The sequence below is a fragment of the Hyalella azteca genome, unplaced genomic scaffold (assembly GCF_000764305.2).
Source record: "Hyalella azteca isolate HAZT.00-mixed unplaced genomic scaffold, Hazt_2.0.2 contig15360, whole genome shotgun sequence".
Lineage (NCBI taxonomy): Eukaryota > Metazoa > Arthropoda > Malacostraca > Amphipoda > Hyalellidae > Hyalella > Hyalella azteca.
Window position 1 is genome coordinate 100,968 of NW_025945216.1, and position 20,152 is coordinate 121,119.

Genomic DNA, 20,152 nt, shown 5'->3' on the forward strand with positions numbered 1-20,152 from the left:
TGTTGTTATACTGTGCTATGTTATAATGTGTTATGTTGTTATAATGTGCCATGTTGTTAATAATATAATGTTGTTATAATGTGCCATGTTGTTAATAATATAATAAAGTTTGTAATAGAACTCACTAGATCGTAATAGAATGCACTAGATTGCATTAGAAGGCACTAGATTGTAATAGAACGCACTAGATTGTAATAGAACACACTAGATCGCATTAGAAGGCACTAGATCGTAATAGAATGCACTAGATCGTAATAGAATGCACTAGATCGTAATAGAACGCACTAGATCGCATTAGAAGGCCCTAAATCGCCTTAAAACGCATTAGTATGCACTAAAATGCTCAAAACCAGATGAGGACGTATGTCGGGACGAGCCAGATCACCCAGATGCGGACATACGCCAAGACAAGCCAGATGCGGACGTACGGTACGTCGGGACAAGCCAGATCACCCAGATGCAGACGTACGTCGAGACAAGCCAGATGCGGATGTACAGTATGTCGGGACAAGCCAGATCACCCAGATGCAGATGTACATTGAGACAAGCCAGATGCGGACATACGCCAGGCATGTGCGCCAATAACGTCATTTTAGCTCTTTGTACGCCGCGTTGTACGCCAGTAGAAGGGCTTGGAGCCTCGTTTACGCCGGATTAATCCGCGGAAAACGGCACCATCCTGGGTATGGTGCTTTGCCACTATGGCCTTTACGTCACTCTCAAAACGCCACACTACGCGCCAGCAACAATGAAATGTCACAAACTGTTGCCATACTTAGCATACTATATATTTAAAAGCCTTTATAATTCAAATCTACAAAATCCATGAATTCCTATGCTGTGTGTGACTAAATTTGCCATATTGATATTGTGAGACTAATTCTGACAGCTCTTCAAACTCTTACTAATTCGTAATTCTGACGCCCTGTGTGAGGCGATGAGCTGAATAGTGACGAAGCAGAGAGTTTTTTAGACTCTCCCTCAGCCTCAAGTTCATTTTTGAGTCCCATAAGTATAACAGTAAAGTATCATGGATGCCAGCATTATCATACTTAAGAAATTGGTTTAAATCTTGAGTTATTGAGGAAATTGAAAATGAAATGATTCCAAAAAAGCTCTGGTTTGCCACTATGGTGCCACTGAGCTGTATCGGAATATGACACAGCTCAGAACCCAAGGTGCAGAGGGTGGAAGCAGCGTCGCCACTTGCCAATATATGGATTTTTAAGCCCAAAGCGTTGCCAACCATTTTCAAGATGCGTCGCTGGGTAATTTTTAAAGAAAAGCCATCCACGCTGAGTAATGAAAAACTATTTACAAGCCATGAACTTATTTACAAGGTTGCATGCACGTGTTACCCCAAATAAGTAATTACTAATTTTACCCTAAAAACTTTCAGATTGTACAGTAAGTGTCAACTGAACATGTGATAATGCAGTCTGACCGCTGTAATGTGACCGCAACTACGCAATCATAAACTTGTTTTTTACATTTTTTTGCAGGAACTCATCGCAACATATTTCTTATTTCCGGACAAGCTTCACTGCATCCTTGTCCATCCAACGTGCCGGAAGCCTTACTTTTTTTCTAAATAGTTGGCCAAAGACTGACAAATATATTAAGTGCAAAAATTTCAATCTATATGTGTTGGCAAGATCTTCTGAAGGCGTAAATTTTGATACTGAAGCGTCGCCAAAGATCTTGCAATATTCATCCACTCTCTGCACAGTGGCTCAGAACAAGCTTAATTAAAAATTTTAAGTTTTTAATTAAGCTTTTAACTAAGAGCTATTAACCTTATAATTGAGAAAATTTTAATTTTTGAACACAGCTCGGAACGAGCTATGTGTGTCTAATTCCAAGCTGTGTTGGAATTAGTTTTTGTGTCTAAAACCATCTCTTAACTTGATCATCTATTAATTTATTTACCACTTAAAATCAGCAAATACAAGTATACATGAAGGATTCCTAATATATTCAGACACTTATTAAAAAGTCTCAAACCATAATATTCTTTCTACACAAACAGTTTATCACTATTTGGTAGAGCAAGGTCAACCATCAACTTTGACATGTGTTTCGATGTTCTCACTAGTTGACTTGGACTTTCGCTGTGAGGATCTTAACATTTTCCTGCCAGACCTAGTGTTTTGTGGGAATCTGGTGCGCAATAGTATGACGTCACTATTTCAACCATATATGCATGCTTGGAACTAAGACAAAGCTTAATATACCATCAACTGGGCTACTCGGGACAGGTGGGGTAACTTGGGACAGTCCTCCGACACGGTGTATAACTGTTGTAGTAGCAAAACTAATTGGAATATTGCAAAACTTAATATAGTGGCGTAAATGTCAACATTTTTCCTATCTCTGCAGTATAAAGGAAGTTTGAAAATACTACATATACTAGCTTTGAAAAATTCATGAAAAAAATGGTGAAAAAGATATTTTGAAAAGTTTCTTCTGCTAAGGTCTGTAGTAAAAAAAATATTTGCCATATTAAAAAATTTTGCTTAGAAAAAAGTGGCAGACAAGTGTCAACATGACAACTTTATTTGCTTAATTTACATACCTCAATCCAAAAAAATGGCAGCCATTTCCGCATGGCGGGGCTACTCGGGACACCCCCCAGGGCTATTCGGGACACCCCCCAGGGCTATTCGGGACACCCCCCAGGGCTATTAGGGACACCCCCCAGGGCTATTAGGGACACCCCCAAAAACGCATTTACAGTAGAACTTCAGTTAGCAAAGGCTCCAGTAATGAAAAAAATTGGTTAAAAACAAAGAATATTGATTACATTTACCTCACTCAGCAAAAAAAATTTCGCTTATCAAAAAATGAGTGCATCATTGGTCATCACAAAATTGTGCATAGAATGTCATATATAGAATTGTGCACCAGGCATCATAGAATGTAAAGTAAATAAGTAATTGACCTAAACTATGATATGATGGTTGTCACTAAAACATTCCTTTCTGTTTCAGGTATGTTTTTCACGATCTTTTTTTATAGTAAATTCACTTAACCCAATTAAAATGGTGTGAAATTACAAGCCGTCCTGTAAGCTTTCAGATACACAAAAAATGCTATAGGGCTGCTGATATGAAGCTTGCAGTGGACAAGGTTGTTGTCAATACTCAATGGCATGTTCATGGATACAGTAATATCACATTAATAATATGGTAATTAATGAATATGATAATATAATATCAATAAAAGAAAAACAGGTAAAAATCGCAGAAAATGTCATTTATTTTACATCTACATAATCTACAATGAAAGAGAAGGACTTCAAAGTACTGTTAGTAATGTATGAGTACACTCTGCATGCTTCAAACGTTTTAAAGTTAACTTTTATTGCAAGTGTCCTGGATTACCCCATTCCCAGGGGTAAATCGGGATGGTTTTATTTTGCATCTGGCACCTTACAAATAGCATATGGAATTTTTTTGAAGATGCCATTGGATAGCCCTCACAAAGAGCTATAAAATGAGCCTAAACTTGTTTCTGAAATGTTTCTTGGTAAGAAGTTATTAACAAAACACTCTCAAAACCGTCCCTTTTTACCCCATTTGATGGTACCTGCTTAAATTAACTAAAATCAAGACCAGTCAGTCAATACAGTATTTTATATTATCCTGGTGTTTCAAACAATTATTGAAATAGGGAAACTAAGTTTTCTGAGACCTGAATATGCTAGTCTGGGATTGGGACTACAGTACCTGACATGAATTTTTTCCACTAGGAAATTGACAAAAACATTTCATGTTTTATGGATACCTTAGACCAGTGGTTCTCAAACTTTTGCTGGCTGGCACCCTCTTGGCTCCCCCAGTGAATTTCTAGTGCCCCCAGAGACACATGTGGAAACAAACACCTCTTTCTTGATATTTGGTATGGTGTTATTTGAAAAGAGACAGGTTAAACACAAATGTGTACCTATATCACAAAAAACTTAATTTAGCAAACCAATACTATATTTTTAGCAGTTTAAACCGTATCAGCACTAGAAACTTGAGAGAGGTTGAAAAAACCCAGATCTGGGATTAAAAATCACTTGCTGGGAGCTGTATGCTGCACATGTTGTGTACAAATCATCAAACCAATTCTTGAATTTCTGACTTCAACTTTGGACTGCCACCCCCTTCTTTCTCACTGCCCCCCAGATCTTTCCACCACCCCCAAAGGAGCAGTACTGGCCATTTTTAGGTACCACAGCTTTAGACAATTCTCTATTGATTCATTTGATTAAAAAAATAAACTTTTCCATTGCCTGAATGTGGCTGTCTAGGACTAGGCTGACCCAACACTAATTTGCTCAAATACAAAGACCAAAAACTAGATAAAAAAATAAACTTTTCCATTGCCTAAATGTGGCTGTCTAGGACTAGGCTGACCCAACACTAATTTGCTCAAATACAAAGACCAAAAACTAGTCAAAAGCATATTTTTAATTCTGGATGTTTTAGATCATTCTACATTGATTAAAATGGTAGAAAAGTTTACTTTTCTCCTCTGACCTGAACAGGCTTGTCTAAAAGAATCAAACCTGAAATGTATCATATCCAAGTAATTTGATGAAAATTTGGTCAAAATGTTGCAAGTTTTCTGAATGTTTTAGACAGTTCTCTATATTTTAATCAAAAATTGACTTATAGACTTACTTCAAGACTTGTTATTCTAGTTGGTATAAATAAGTTTCGAAAATTTGGTATTACAAAATTCTACTTTTCTTTGCATTTTATACAATATGTTATGGCCACCTTTTGTTATTCTCTGAATTTATCATTTGTTTGGTCTGCCAGATCAGACTGGGTCAAGTTTTTAGTCCTTTAATCTGGGTTCTGATAACCAATGTGGGTCTGGATTTTGCTCAGTACCATCATCAATATTGCCAGGCTGTAAATTTTTAGATAAAGTGGTGTATAATTTACTGTTTAATCAATTTTAATTTATTATTTATAATATTTAGTTTAATTTATAAAACTAATTGTTTTTGCTCATACATTTCAGAAATTAAACCAGGTGTTCAACTGTGTTCCTGTTTTTCCATCCACAACAATGCACAAGAACTTGTTATGTGCTGCTACATCCTCAGCAGCTTTAATTTCCAATGCCTTGGGCTCAGCCAGCTACAAAACTCTCCTGCAAGGTATTCAGTAATCACCCCACTTTATCTTGAAGACAAAATTTTATCGTGTGAAGAAAGTGAAAGAGTTGTTGTGACGAAGCTGGAAAGGGAGTCAAGCAATTGGTTGCTTGACAAAAATGTGTCTGTGACTAAAATTCCAGTACAAATTTTCTCTAGAATAAAGAGTGTTGTATTTTGAATAATCTGGTAAAGATAGATATAATCTACATTTTTTATGAATTTCCTCATGATATTCTGAATAGCAATATTCAAGACTTTGCACTCTTTATGCATCATTGTATAAGTCATAGTTTGGAAATAATGGGTTCTCCTTGTATATGTTGACAATTTTACCAAAAAATCATGTCCCTGGTAGAAAACCATCAGAAAAAAAACAATGGAATTTGAATTTTTATGTCCTGATATATTTTAATAAATAGTTGCTGTTATATTTTCATAAAAAGTTACTCTTCTTAGCATTCTGCTTAGGTTTTGTATTTAATACTATCATATGTCTGAGTAGCAATCAATCAACATTCATTCAATTACCTAACTCAGGTATGAGTGCCTTGTCACTACAACAGACGCGTGGTCTGCGTGATGACCTCAAGGCACGCGGAATTGAGTGGCGAGAGCCCAAAAAGTACAAGAAATATCACCCTGAGATTAGTGGCGACTTGGAAGCCTTCAAAGCTGCAGATATTTCTGGACCCACTCATAAAATGACTTATGCTCATGCAGAGTTTGAACAGTGAGTTCTGGTGTCCTCCAGAGATTGCATACCATCACCTCTAAGTGGGAAATGCAAATTGTCTTAAGATTTTAATTTGATCCTCTTTTTCAGCATGACCAAGTGTTTCATTATGAAGTAATATTTCAAGAATTCTCAAGTACCATAGGGCCAGTCATACTAAAATATTTTTTTGTAGATTAAAATTTTCTACGTTTAGTGGCTTATCGAGATGAAAGCATTCAATTTATATTTGCATAACCCTTTTTCAGGCAAGCATTTAAATATGAAGAAATGCAGAATACTGACACAATTAATTGGTTATATACAATTGTAAGATATATTTACACCAATGAATTTTAAAAAATTGCCCACAATTAAGGTGCGAATTGCTCTTGCAGAATCTATTAAATATGATAACTACCTACACTGAAAATGAAAATATAATAAAAATTCAAACATTCAATTGTAAAGAATAACTATCCAGCCTCAATTTAATTCAATTTGATCAAGTTACTTTCATAGATTGCATAGATATTGCCACTTTCATCTTATTAAAAAATGTAGGAAGTGCATAAATTCCATTATTCATGTCAAAACTTTCATTTAAATGCTAATATTTCCATTCTTGGCATGGTAGAGGATGATGGATTGAAGGTCAAATGATTGATGATTGGCAGAGGCAGGATAGCGTAGCTGTCAACACAACCTGTTGGCCGGAGGGAAATAGTAACCTGCCTGCTAATGGGTTAAATGTCAAACTATATTGCTTTCTTACTTTGTAAAGGTAGCTAAATTTAAGTTATTAATTGATCTAGAAATACTTTCAAATAACTATTATGCCTGCTAGTAGTTTGTTCATTTACCATCTTCTAGCTGATATATGTAACGAAATTCAAATTTCAGTATATGCATGTATGATACAAGTCCCTTACATTTCTTCTCTAGTAGCTTCAAGAAAGACCAGTGGTGGTTGTAATGCAATTGATATTCAATTTTATTTCAGTGTTTTTAATGTTTCAAAACATGATCAAGATCAATAAAGTGCTCTTCATATGTTGAATTCCAATTCTTCCTTCTTATTGTTTGAATATTTGTGTTTTTCTAGTGACTATCGAAATGTTATAATGTCATTTTATACACATGACTTGGCATCAAATTTTTATTTATATAGTTACATAGAGGCATATTATTGAAGTCAAGATCATGTGTACTTTTCTGCCACGCAATACTTAGTCTAATATGCATTTTTTCCTGAGATTACATAACTTGCCAGTATATTTCATGTGGTCGATGGAATGAAATTTATGTCAAATCATGGAACGAATAAATTACCGCTAACAGCTATGAATTAATTTAATGTACCTATGTCTGTTATTTCTGTAGGTCATCGCCTGAGGTTCAGAGACTCCTCTCCTTAGAATTTGCACACAATAATGAACTCATTAAAATGAGCAAGTTGGACATTCTTCGGGAGACGCAACGACATCAGTATGACAGTGGATCACTCGCGGCCAAAAGTAAGTGTTTGATTTCCCAAGTATATGGGAATTTTCGAAACCTGGTTCTGTTAAAGTTATAGTTTCTACTTATTAATTTCTACTCTTTCTAACCTTTAATTTGTTATCAGGTTGGTGTTTTGTTGAATTTCTATTGAGTTGAAAATCTTCTTGAGTATTTGATAAAGTGATGAAAAGTTATCAAGGAGATATTTATTACTGCGGAATGAGTGCATAATTCTGTGCCATATTCTAATAGCATGCTTGTATTATGTGCAGTTACCAACCTGACTGTGAGCATCAGGTACCACCAGACAGAGAAAGGATATGAGAAACTTTTGCGATATTCTGAAAGGCGCGTTCACCTTGAGCATCTCGTGGACAGACGAAAGAAATATCTTGTGCGTCTGCGCCGAATTGACTACAAGAGATTTGAATGGCTGCTTGAGAAACTAAATCTACTCTACAAGCCTCGTGTCTTGTAAGTACAATAGTGCACGAGTCACGAGATAACTATTTTTTTTACACTATTTGGCAATTAATAACAGATCATGCATGGGTGGGAAAAATTTACGATATTATTCAGGTAATAATTTAGCTCGTTTAACAAATGATCTCTGATGGATAGAAAATTTTAAGAGGTCTATATGCAGTGCCAAGTTGAATAATTTTCATACCAAGTAGGAGGCATAAAATTCAATAATATTTCTCACAGCTATATAATGATCCTACTGTTCATTGCTGTCAAATTTAGTGTGATAATTTCAACTTATGAATTCGAAGCATATGTTATGACGAACTTGTATTTCTACAAGCTGTGAGCATACTTCATACTGGATGCAATTTACAATGCTCTATCCTAGCTAATATTCACGATGGTATTTTTTACGTCTTACAGGAAAGGTGGCCCAATCTATCGTTATGACTCCCTACGCAAGTTGGTTAGCATGCGATGCGAGAAACTGCGTAAGGCAAAGCTGGCTGCTTATAAAGCAAAGCTTGATGCCCAAAAAGAGTCCTTTGAAGCTGAAAAGAAGTCAACGTTGGAATGGATCAAAGAAACTGAAGAAAAACTTGGCATTCCAGTAACTGTAGATCCAGAGACCGGCATGATTGAAGCTCCATTACCGCCTAGAGTCACTATTGCAAAGAGAATATTCGGTCCATACTTGGTAAATAAAGAATAATTTGTTCAAAGATTACAATACTTTGTGGGCACATACCGGTATTCCCAATTTTAAACTAAAGTGATTTTTCTCAAACTATTTACGTTCATGTAAATATACTAGATGAACAAGCTAACTTCGAAAAATGTCATGAATCATTGGGGCAGCACGGATATTATAACGGTGCATGAATTTATTGATGCACTATCTATTTTCTCTGTGGTATAGACTGGTGTGAACAATGTTCGTTCACAATGCAGCATACGCCCGCCGATTTGTTGATAGTTTCAGTAATGGAAACTCGTGTATGATTGGGAATGATATCGGAGTCCAAATGGCATTGGTTCAGTCGTTCAGCATTGATTTATCACTGAAGAATGCACTATCTATTTTCTCTGTGGTATAGACTGGTGTGAACGGTGCTTGTCTACAATACAGCATACGCAAGCCGATTTGGTGAAAGTTCCAGTAATGGAAATTCGTGTATGATTGAGAATGATATCGGAGTTCAATCCGGCATTGGTTCTGTCGTTAATCATTGATTTATCACTGAAGGTGATGATCTACAAAACTAGTGGGGCTCGAATTAGGAAATGTTTTCCTGGCAGCGGGCATGAATACACTCTAGCCCTTCTTCTTGAAAGACCTTAATGCTTTTATAATCACTATTTGTGTACATAGGTACGCTCCACGGTTAATTTTGTCGAGTCATGTGACGAAGTGCAGTGAATAATGCGCAATATTGTTGTGAGGACCGAAGTGACAGCTTAAGAAATTTGGCGTCTATAATACCGCATTTGTGAGTGTCGAATAAACTATAAAAAACGTGATGTGGCTTGTTGCTGTATTTTTAACCCTCCGTTTTTTACGTGATCATTTGAAATGATTGTCAGTTACATCTGAAGTGGGCGGCGGATTGATAAATCGTCGCGTATCGGCTGCTTGTCAAGTGTCTACGATAAATGCAGTCAATAGACCGTCGCTGGCGGCGTAACGTAGTGGTTGGCAAGTCCTCAGTCCTCGATGAAATGGGATGTTGACTTGCCCAACAAGCATCAACAACTTCTGGCGCTATCTTGTGATGAGGCTCAAAATCTGCAGTATTTCGAGATCGAATCTCTAAGTGGAACAGCTGATCAAATTATTTGATGATCCGAACGGGGTTGGCAGCATTGCCTATAGAAGACTGTCTATTGAATTCAAATGAAAAAGTCCCTTTTCTGTAGAAACATTAAATATTGGGCTTAAATATTTTGGTTATAATCAATGTGTAAGGATTAAAAATAATGGAGAGTCAGTTTTGATATGCTTACTGCAAATTATGCATTTACCTATAAACAACTTTTTGAAAAAAGCTTGGACATATTTTCCAGCGTCTTGATGTATTTTATAACGAGAAAATGTTTCCCCGAGATAGAGATGCATTTAGCACGTTGGCCGCGGTTACAGATTTGGTCCGTTTGCCGTAAGGGCGACAGGTTCAAAACTTCAAAGTTCAAACTTGTATATCATCAGTTACCCGGTAGATAGCGAGGAGAAAAGTTGTGTGCAGCTCTGTAGAGGTAAGTTCTGTCTTTGTGTCACGTAAAATTGATGACCATATTTGGTGCACATCGCTCATGGCTGAAATTAGTCACTATTTCTGGCGATGTGTAGGTACAGATGCAGAGATGGATTCTTCAAGTGGAAGCTGCAGTAATGAATCAGAATTGGAGTTAGTCCGAAATCGTTCCTGTTCTAACAAAAAGTGAAGAAGAACCTCCAGAAGATTTATCTGTGAATGAAGATGAAGCACTGTAGTGTAGGAAGAAAGCAATGGAAAAAGTGCGCCTGATACACGGATTGCTGCTAGTGCAACATCAAGACAATATCCTTTTACAGGCAAAGAAGAACTTTGTCAAAAACCACGCCAATGCTGGTCCAGAAATCACACTAACGCCAATTGAAACTTATAATCTCTTTGTAACGGAACAAATTATTTCTGAAATAGTAACAGAAGCGAACAAATATGCTGATCCAGTTTTGCAGAACACGAAGATTACAAGAAGATCGCTCCGGAAATGCTGGACTTCCACAAATGCTCAGAAATAAAGAAATTTTGGGGGCTAATAATTGCAATGGGATTAGTACGCAAACCAAAGCTGGAACTCTACCGGTCCAAAAAGACAATTTATGACCATCCATTCATCTGCAATATCATGTTAAGAGATAGATTTTTATTACTCCTACGTTTCGTGCGCTTCAATGATAATGTTTTTTCTGATAACTCAAAAAGGCTTCATAAAATAGAACCACTAGTGCAAAAGCTAACTGACAATTACAAGTCAACATACACACCTGGATCACGACTCGTGCTAGATGAGTCAAGTATCCCATTCCGAGGCAGAGTGAAGTTCAGAGTTCCTACAAAACATTCCAGGAAAGGCACACAAGTGCGGCGCAAAGCTGTATAAGCTTTGCTCAGCTGATGCCTACACTTGGAACCTTCACATATACACTGGAAACATGGAACGGGAAGCCACATTCAGCCATTCTGAATCTGTTGTTTTGAAGCTATGTCAGCCCCTTCTTGGACAGGGTTCAACTATTTTCTGACAATTTCTATACATCTGCTCCTCTAGCTGAAAAATTGTTAATCCAAAATCACTGCTAAATACAAAAGTGAAAGCAGGAGAAATGGTTTCACAACAGAACGTCGCTGGCATCAAGGTGTATCATTGGAAAGACAAGCGATCTGTCGTGTGCCTCTCAACTATTCCAAAGCACGCAGATGCATTAGTTCCATCGGGTAAGAAAAACCGTAATGGCGTTGAAATTCTGAAGTCAGAATGTGTAATTGATTATAACGCAGCTAAAAAAGGCGTAGACATCTCAGATCAGATGACTTCCTATAATACGGTTCTAAGACGAAGCACAAAACGGTACCGAAAAGTGGCAATTGAAACTGGCACATCAATTGTAATCTTCAACAAGTACTATTAGAATAGAATAGAAGTGTCGGCACTGAAGAAATAGTCCCATAGGCCTATTCTCGCACTTCGGTTTAAATAACAGTATTTAGGGAGCAAATAGCAATGTTTCTCGTTACAGACAGCCATTCAGAAAGTGTAAAATATTTACGTAGATCTCAAAATGTCGAGGGGAAAAGAGGCCAGCACACTTTGATTGAACCAACTACAACTAAAACCAGGAAGCGCTGCCGTGAATGCTACAAAATGCTCTCAGCAAATGAGGGAAGTGCCGTAGCACGGGTGAAAACGTTCTGCGATGGCTTTGAAGGCAAACCATACTTAATTTGCATGCGTTAATTGTTTTGCAATCACGCATGCAATATAATGCTGATGGCATCACTCAATGTTCGTAGTTTCAGAGGAATAAGAAAATATTTTATTTTGCATCTATGCAAAGATAACAACATTTGGCTCTCGTCGATGGACACGAATTTTGTCATTTTGGTACAAATGCCTTTTGAAAATAAAACTATTTCTCCATGCAGTAGTTCACTTTAAAGCCCTCCCAAACAGGCCTAATGAGTTGTATGGTTGAAATAAAAAATTCGAAAGAAAAATATGAGTTTATAAAAATATGTAATTTTCATAGTCATGTGCCACATATGTCCACATCGCGATTCTGGAAAGTTCAGCGTGTACATATATGGCGCACATCGCGGCCAACGTGTTAAGAAAGGTCTGAAAGGCATACCTATTCAGTGAAGCTTCGGTAATGGGTGCCGCTGTCTGAGATTATGTGTGGAATCTTGATACTCAAACCTCCAGCACTATTTTTTTCTCGAAGAGCTTTCATCACTTATTTTCTTTTTTGAATTTCTATTTAATTAATAGAGAAAATTGTATTCTATTATTGTAAAAGTTTTTTGTTGATCTTAGATCCCTGCAAGGGAGTTTTCCTTCAGTGTTCCTTAGAGCGAATAGGACGAGAGGATGGCTTCCAGGAGGATTCGGTGTTCATGGCTTCCTGTCTTAGCTCTTCTTTTGGAACTCGTCTTCGGTGCTCAAAAAGCTCCGAAGCCCCCGCATCTCATTCTCATAGTTGCGGATGATCTCGGTGAGTAAGAAGCCTTAAGCGTACGGTATACTTACGTACAGGATAACGACGGATAGTTGTGATATATTTGTTGAGAAGGCAAATTTTGACAATATCTACCCACTATCAGCATAGTTTCGTGTGCGTTGAAATCGTATGCAAAGGTTTCTGGTGTAAAGCTGGTGAGGCTCAACATTAGTATGAGAGTTTTCGTTTTTTAGTCACTGCAGAGAATGTATGTTGATTCCATAGTAGTTAAACCATGCTTATTCTTAAAAAAAATTAATAATATGATTAGTTTTTCTTCTTTTAATTAGTTCGAGTTGCGTCATTTCTCACACTGCAGGCTGGAACGATGTTTCATGGCACAACCCCGAAGTGATAAGTCCTCATCTGGGGAAATTGGCCAGCGAAGGTATCATCCTGAACCAGTCGTACGTTCAGCCCATCTGCTCACCGACACGGTCCGCCCTCATGGCCTCACGCTACCCCTTCACCATCGGCAGGCAGGTAGGGGTCTAATTTACCCTCATGGCCTCACGCTACCTCTTCACCATCGGCAGGCAGGTAAGGGTCTAATTTACCCTCATTGCCTCACGCTACCTCTTCACCATCGGCAGGCAGGTAAGGGTCTACTTTACCCTCATGGCCTCACGCTGCCCCTTCACCATCGGCAGGCAGGTAGGGGTCTAATTTACCCTCATGGCCTCACGCTACCCCTTCACCATCGGCAGGCAGGTAGGGGTCTAATTTATCCTCATGGCCTCACGCTACCCCTTCACCATCGCCAGGCAGGTAGCGATCTAATTTACCCACATGGCCCCACGCTACCCCTTCGCCATCGCCTGGCAGGTAGGGGTCTAATTTGCCCTCATGGCCTCACGCTACCCCTTCACCATCGGCAGGCAGGTAGGTTCTCTTTCACCATAGATTGAAACGTTGGCACTAGTTTACATAAATTAGAAAAATTTTCATATAATCAAACCCGATATCGTGGCTGCACTTGTACATTTGAAGGATTAAATTTATAGTGTTTTCGATAGTATTTTGAACAGATGACTGATTGTTACTCCTACTACGGGTTCAGAAAAACTATAAATTATTCAATGGAAATAGCGGTTACTATCCCGTCATCTCGCTAAAGCAAATACTCTTGCTCTCTGGATGCAGGGCGACGTGATCTACCCTATGGACCCCACGGGACTCACGCTCAACTACACGATCCTGCCGCAAGAGCTCAAGAAGCGCGGCTACGACACGCACGCTGTTGGCAAGTCAGTTGCGGTTCATAGAGTGACTGAAATATTATGCAATGATTGTGAGATATGATGATAAAATTTGATGTGCATTATTGTATCATCAGAGAACTATTATGTCATTTATCATTAAATATATTTTAAGAAATAATTAAAAGATGTGTCATTTTCGAAAAAAAATACACTTCCATAATTTAAAATTCCATATTATAAAACAACAAATATTGAAATATAATTTATTCTCGATAATTGATTATTAGTTGTTAGGTTATTACCTATTTTAAATTCAATCTATTAATTAGACAATTTCAGGCGTTATAATCGATATGCACGGATGTACCAGATGGCACTTGGGCTTCTGCAAGTGGGAGTACACACCTACTCAGCGAGGTTTCGACTCATTCTACGGCTACTACACGGGGTCTGAGAACTACTACACTCATTACCGTAACTACTCCTACGCGGGCAAGCATACAGGTGATATATTGGTATACAATGATATTGGGGTGATATATTGATATATTATACTACACACAGGTGATATATTGATACTACTCCAGGTGATACAATGGCATGCTCGACTGTAAATATATCAAGGGGATTCATTCGTTACGTAGTTATAACGTAATATGAATGTTTAGTTTCCTTGCCAGGAGATTATATGAAATTCTTGACTTATATATTTAAATTATGATATTTTTCTTATTAAATTTTATTGCCTGTGTTCGGTACAATATTGCGAGTGGGTGTTCACTGAAATTGTTTCAACAGTTAAATTTATGTTCGAGCTTGGAACTAAATAACTGATGTGTCATATTTTTAAATTCATATGAACCTATTTACTCGAATTAAATTAAATGTGTTAATCTTTAAAAACATCATGCAATATAAGTTGGCATTTTACTTCTTCATGGCTGCACAGAAGCCGTTGACCGGAGAGAGTCAGGTTACGACTTCAGATCCAACACGTCCGTGAACTGGTCAGCGCAAGGCCAATACTCTGCGGTAATAACCACCTCTTCAAGTAAAATAATATCCCACCCAATACGTGCTAATGTTTCCAGCAAGTTGACCGAAGAAATGATAAGATAATAGCACATAGTAGAATTTATCTCCCTTTGTCCGCTTACATCTTCTGAAAACCATCTAATTGCATACCAGATCTTGTTTTAGAGGTATCAAAACCTGCATACATTTCATTGCGAAGAAATCGATAATTTTTTATGCAACTGCTTACTTAGATTTTCTGGGACTTCTTACTTGGAAACAGCTTTTTATTCGTGCCTTTTAGGTAAGAAGGTTTGCAATTTTCATGCAGTTTAAATTGTCTTCGAACTTACTCCAAAATTTAAAAGTTTGTAAACTTTCCAACCATTAATTTTAAATTTTCAAACTTATGATTTATTTTAGCAACACAATCATAATCTCAGAATCTTTGGTAAAATAAAGCGTAGAGAAGAAAGGTGGTAGAGAAATGAAGGTGAGGGATTGGTGAGGTCATAGAGATGTGAATGTCGTGCATGGAATGGTGAAGTTCATATAGAAGCGAAGGTCGTAAACTGGTTAAAGTCGCTGAGGGTTGAAGGTCACGGAGAAGAGACGGTCTGGTAGATATGAAGGTTGAAGACGGATGAAGAGGTGGAGGTTATTGATTATTGAAGGGCAAAGGTCATGGAGTGATGACTGTAAAAAGGGACTGTCAACATATCCTCATCAGCTCCATCTTGCCTCGTCCGGCAGTTCCTGTTCGCGGACCGCGTGGACGGCCTCCTGCGCTCACGTAGCCCCGGCACGCCGCTGTTCCTGTACATGCCCTTCCAGAGCGTCCACGCGCCCCTGCAGGTGCCCCGCAACTACTCCGACCTCTACAAGAACATTTCGGATGTCAACAGGAGAACGTACTTAGGTGGATATCTTGTTTTCTGAGAGCAGGTGACGTGCTTAGTTTCAGATTAAGAAATATAATGAGAAATATATGCTCAAATTCGTCATTGATTTGAGATTGTCGAGTTGACGATGGCGCATGCATTCATGATCCAATCAAGTGGCGTAGTTAGATAATGACGAATTATTCAAGCAAATATTCGACCTGCATGACAGGTTTCAGCGCTTCTACTAACAGTGCTAGGCTCGTTGATGAAATTCATCAACAAGCACTATGTTGATGAATTTCATTACTATCACGTTGCAAATTAGTATTGGTAGCATTGCACTTGCACCGGTAGGTATGGTGACCGCCATGGATGAGGCGGTGGGCAGGATCGTGACGTCACTCAAGGAGACTGGCCATTACGACAACTCCGTCATCGTCTTCACCACTGACGTGAGTCACAGCGAGTTATTGGCCTCTGTAGATATTTTCAGGTAGAGCAAATAGCACTGACTTGGCCAAGAACCTTGCTTAGGGTATGCGTACAGTTAGCTTATACCTTCATTGTTTTTCTATTCAGAACGGTGGTCCTACAATATCAGGGTCCAACAACTGGCCTTTGAGGGGCAACAAGACAACGCTGTGGGAAGGCGGCACCCGCGGCGCTGCTTTCATCCACTCACCCATTTTGTCGTACCCTGGATCCGTCTCCAACAGGTTCGTGACTGGGAGGCCGTAGTTAAAAATTCAACTTTATCTGTATGACCATGTCCTACGTAATGCACACCATGTCCTACGTAAGGTGTGATTCGTGAATTTGTTTCTGATATACCTTCTAGATTGTTGTTGCAAGCGTAAGTTGTGATTCATTGTTACAGATATCATTCATAACAATAGTTTGTTTCGCCCTCAGACTGGTCCATGTGACGGACTGGTATCCAACTTTTATGCATCTGGCAGGCATGAGTGATCCCCAAGGCATTGATGGCCTCAACCAATGGGAGGCTCTGAATAATGCTTCGTTGTCTGATGCGCGGGATTTTTTCGTGTATGATCTCGATGAAACGAACGGTATTCGGGCTGCTGTCAGGTATGTGCCGTGAACATTGTTCACTTTAATTACTTCGTGAAATTTTGTTCTCTTTGCATTCTTCATGCGTCCAATTGAAAAACGTGGCGCTGTTGAAGTTAAGCATGAAAAATATTTGTGCGTCACTGATTAACATTTTGGTCTCTACTTAGCAATTAAAATTCATATTAGACCTTCGAAGTCGATAATTTTTATATAATCAGTGCATACTCTCGAAAATTATCCATTAAAATATTCTATTTTTTAGTGCCTAGCGATTCGATATCAAAATGATTTCTCTGGTCATTTTAAATTCAAGTTCTCAAACAATGCAAATTGAAATTGCGGTATATATAAATTGTGGTCAAATGAAGTAAAATTTATGATAAACTTGATATATAAATGTGCGAAATTTCGCTCAAAATAATTTTCAGTAACATGCCATCGAAATATTATGAATTAATTTTTACCTCATGGTTTCAATCTAAAAATTTTTCTCTGGTAGGTGGGGAAGATACAAACTGATTGTGGGAGACCCTGGACCTTCCTCTTGGTCGCCCCCAACGCATATACAAGAGGTGACCCCAGCCCAGGAGGAAGCAAAAACTACAAACGAAGAACTTCATGCAAATTCCATTTTCTCCACTACTTTCCGTAAAGCTGGAAAGAGAACCAAACGTACCGACGCCGCTTTTATGCGAATGGCCGTAGAATATTTCACAGATAGACTGATGGACATGAAGGACATTCTCAAACCCTCTTCAAGACTCACCGAATCACGAGCAAGCAATGAAAATCGCAGAGACGCGACGCACGTCTCCGGGGACAGAGTTCAGAAGGACAAAGTTCTTCAGGAGGAACTGAAGCGTCGCTATCGCTTGTCTTCAGGAGCCAACCTGCGACTGTCAGACTTCAAAACTGTTCAAGACATCGTCGTCGCCAACGTGACAATGCAGCTCTACGATGTACTCGGTAAGAGAAATTTTCTCTGTTTGGTATTGTGCACGCTGAAATCTGTTATTATTTTTGGGAAGCTATTACTAGATATATTCAGATACTTTGGAAGATCGTCCGCCTCCAATACTGTGAAACTGCGCATTTTAGATACGTCCAAATAAATACCAAATTAAAATCAATAAATACCTAATATTCATATTCAGCTTCAATATTATTGTTTGAAGAATGCTATAAATTGTGTATTCATAAGAACGTTGACGTGCAGACGACCCCGACGAACGTTTGGACCTGGCGAAGGTGCGCACTGACGTGGTGCACCTACTGCTGGCGAGGCTGCAGGACGAGCTGCCGCGTTACCACCCCAGGGAGGTGTACCCCGACGCCATCCTCGCCGCCCCCGACAACTATGGCGGCACTTGGTCACCTGGCTGGTGCTGAGGCGCTGGCTGTTCAGGGGAAACAAACATGAATGTTAATAAAACTGAAATTGAACGTGAACATGTATGCGTATGGAGAACAAAATAGGCGAAGAACTCAACAACGTAATCTTTTTTTGAAAGCCAATCTATAATTGTCAGAAAAAAACTTTTAGAGAGATACAAAGAGGAAGTATTGCACTCAAAACATAATAATAGCGGTTTCAGCGTTTGTTAGGCTGTAGTCCTATCGCCGATTCTAAACATCGCAGAAGATTCCCAGCTTGTTGCGGCCTTGAACACGCAGCTCAGTGCTCCAATTCTGCTTGCTGTCATTTAAATGCATTTTTTTTGTTCATACAGTTTTTTTCAATAAGATAGTATAGTGACTATGAAGATGATAATGCTGGTGACGGTGATTATGAGGATGGTAAGATGCTCGAGACTCAAGAGATGAATTTTGTCAAGTATTGTTGGGACTACAGTAATTCATCCGTCTCGTCTTTACTGTGTTTCACTCTCAATGAGTGGCGCCAGTCCGTCAGCGTGGTAGTGTATTTGATGATGTGAGTTGTTATGAGACAAGCTACACCCAGACGTGATGGGAACAACTGTTGCCCGAGTGTGGCACGCACTGCTGAGGCGTTAATTGTACAGGGGTGGAGGTGGGGGACCTAGTGCGTGTAATTTGGAGCTTTTGGATAACTGGTGCTGCCTTGCGATGGCGTCGGGAGGGGATGTGAGTTGAGTTGGGGATCATATGTTTTGATGGTGGACCAAGTTTCGTGTAATTATTGGTGAAGAACTGTGTTTATTGTAGGAATGTCGCATTGTTCGTGTAGTGTTTGGGAGAACGTGAAGTCAGGTCAAAGTGTGTTTGGGATTAATTGCAGGACTTTGTTTTGTACTGTCTGTTATTTGGATATCTTTGATTTTGATTGGGTGTGTAACGGTATTGGGGGTAAATGAGGGATGATCTGACACAGGAGAAGTATAACGTCCGTTGTATGTTGGGTGGGAGGTGGTAAATCTGTGTATTTTGTGTAGGTTGGTGAGGGCCATTGTTTTTCTTTTCGCTATTTGAGACTTGAAGCCGCGTGTAGTGAAGTATAAATCTAAAACTGTTCTTCTGTTCGTGTATGAATAGTGGGTGTTGTCTATGAAGATGTCGGAAGTCTTTCGTCTAATGATGAGGATGATTTTAAATTTATTTGTATTTGTCTTAATGAGCCAATTATTTTCGAAGGTGTTGATCTGTTGTATGGCGTGCTATGTTTGTATTGATGTGTGGTTGTGTGGGTAATGAATGTCCTATTGTTATTTGTGTTATGTCATCTGGAAACGCTATGTGTTGGTTATGACTTATGTGGAGATGGGAGGTCGTGGGTTGTGAAGCTGTATAGTGTGGGGAACACACTATACACTATACTTGTGGGGACAAGCCTCTTGGGGGACATCTGTGTGGAGTTGTTTGGGGGAACTATGCAGTTACCTATTCTTATGGATGCTGTTCTATCTGTAAGGTAGTCTGAGAGTGTTTTGGTGAAGGACGGGTGAGGGTTGAATTGAATGATCTTGCTTTAGGTACTTCTATAACTGAAAGCTCAAGATTAATGTTGCATTACGAACACTCTAATACACCGGACGTTGCTGTCCGGTGTCAATCTGGCGTCTCATTATAATCATTATAATGTATGTAATTTAAACGAAATATTCGCTTGACCAGAGAGAGATTGATGACATGAGTCAGCATCTGGAAGACACGTGATAGATCGCGCGATCAAGACCTTAGCTGTGGGCGGAAGCCGAAGGCTATATAAGGGCTACAACCTTAAGTAAGGCCCCCGCAGTAGTTGATTTGCACTAAGCGATGTAGCGTGCCGGTAGAGTTCTCCGACCTTATGGTCGATGCCGTTGCAATTATACCTCTGTATCGAACTCCTGTATAACCACCCCGTATATAAGAGATGTTATCAGACGCACGTGTCTTACTTATCCTCCACGACCT

The 20,152-nt window shown here is 38.9% G+C and overlaps 2 protein-coding genes across 2 annotated transcripts; both read left to right on the forward strand.

Annotated features, from left to right (window-relative positions):
• The first annotated feature begins 5,000 nt into the window (after positions 1 to 5,000).
• On the forward strand, positions 5,001 to 8,903 carry LOC108677825 (28S ribosomal protein S15, mitochondrial). The gene is made up of 5 exons (XM_018166114.2): positions 5,001 to 5,158; positions 5,696 to 5,888; positions 7,254 to 7,387; positions 7,646 to 7,847; positions 8,265 to 8,903. Exons 1-5 carry the CDS (start codon positions 5,068 to 5,070, stop codon positions 8,551 to 8,553), a joined length of 909 nt encoding a protein of 302 aa, XP_018021603.1. The 5' UTR covers positions 5,001 to 5,067; the 3' UTR covers positions 8,554 to 8,903.
• Positions 8,904 to 12,370: 3,467 nt separating this feature from the next.
• LOC108677828 (arylsulfatase B) lies at positions 12,371 to 19,866 on the forward strand. Its single transcript, XM_047884384.1, has 11 exons — positions 12,371 to 12,597; positions 12,923 to 13,086; positions 13,747 to 13,850; positions 14,176 to 14,309; positions 14,755 to 14,837; positions 15,573 to 15,738; positions 16,058 to 16,155; positions 16,283 to 16,419; positions 16,616 to 16,792; positions 17,277 to 17,743; positions 17,994 to 19,866. Exons 1-11 carry the CDS (start codon positions 12,474 to 12,476, stop codon positions 18,164 to 18,166), a joined length of 1,827 nt encoding a protein of 608 aa, XP_047740340.1. The 5' UTR covers positions 12,371 to 12,473; the 3' UTR covers positions 18,167 to 19,866.
• Positions 19,867 to 20,152: the final 286 nt, after the last annotated feature.

Coding starts and splice junctions, on each gene's coding strand:
- LOC108677825 (XM_018166114.2), top strand. CDS start 5,068: ATGCACAAGAACTTGTTATGTGCTGCTACATCCTCAGCAGCTTTAATT. Junction 5,889..7,253: donor GCTCATGCAGAGTTTGAACA/GTGAGTTCTGGT, acceptor TTATTTCTGTAG/GTCATCGCCTGAGGTTCAGA. Junction 7,388..7,645: donor TGGATCACTCGCGGCCAAAA/GTAAGTGTTTGA, acceptor TATTATGTGCAG/TTACCAACCTGACTGTGAGC.
- LOC108677828 (XM_047884384.1), top strand. CDS start 12,474: ATGGCTTCCAGGAGGATTCGGTGTTCATGGCTTCCTGTCTTAGCTCTT. Junction 13,851..14,175: donor GACACGCACGCTGTTGGCAA/GTCAGTTGCGGT, acceptor CGGATGTACCAG/ATGGCACTTGGGCTTCTGCA. Junction 17,744..17,993: donor GCAGCTCTACGATGTACTCG/GTAAGAGAAATT, acceptor GTTGACGTGCAG/ACGACCCCGACGAACGTTTG.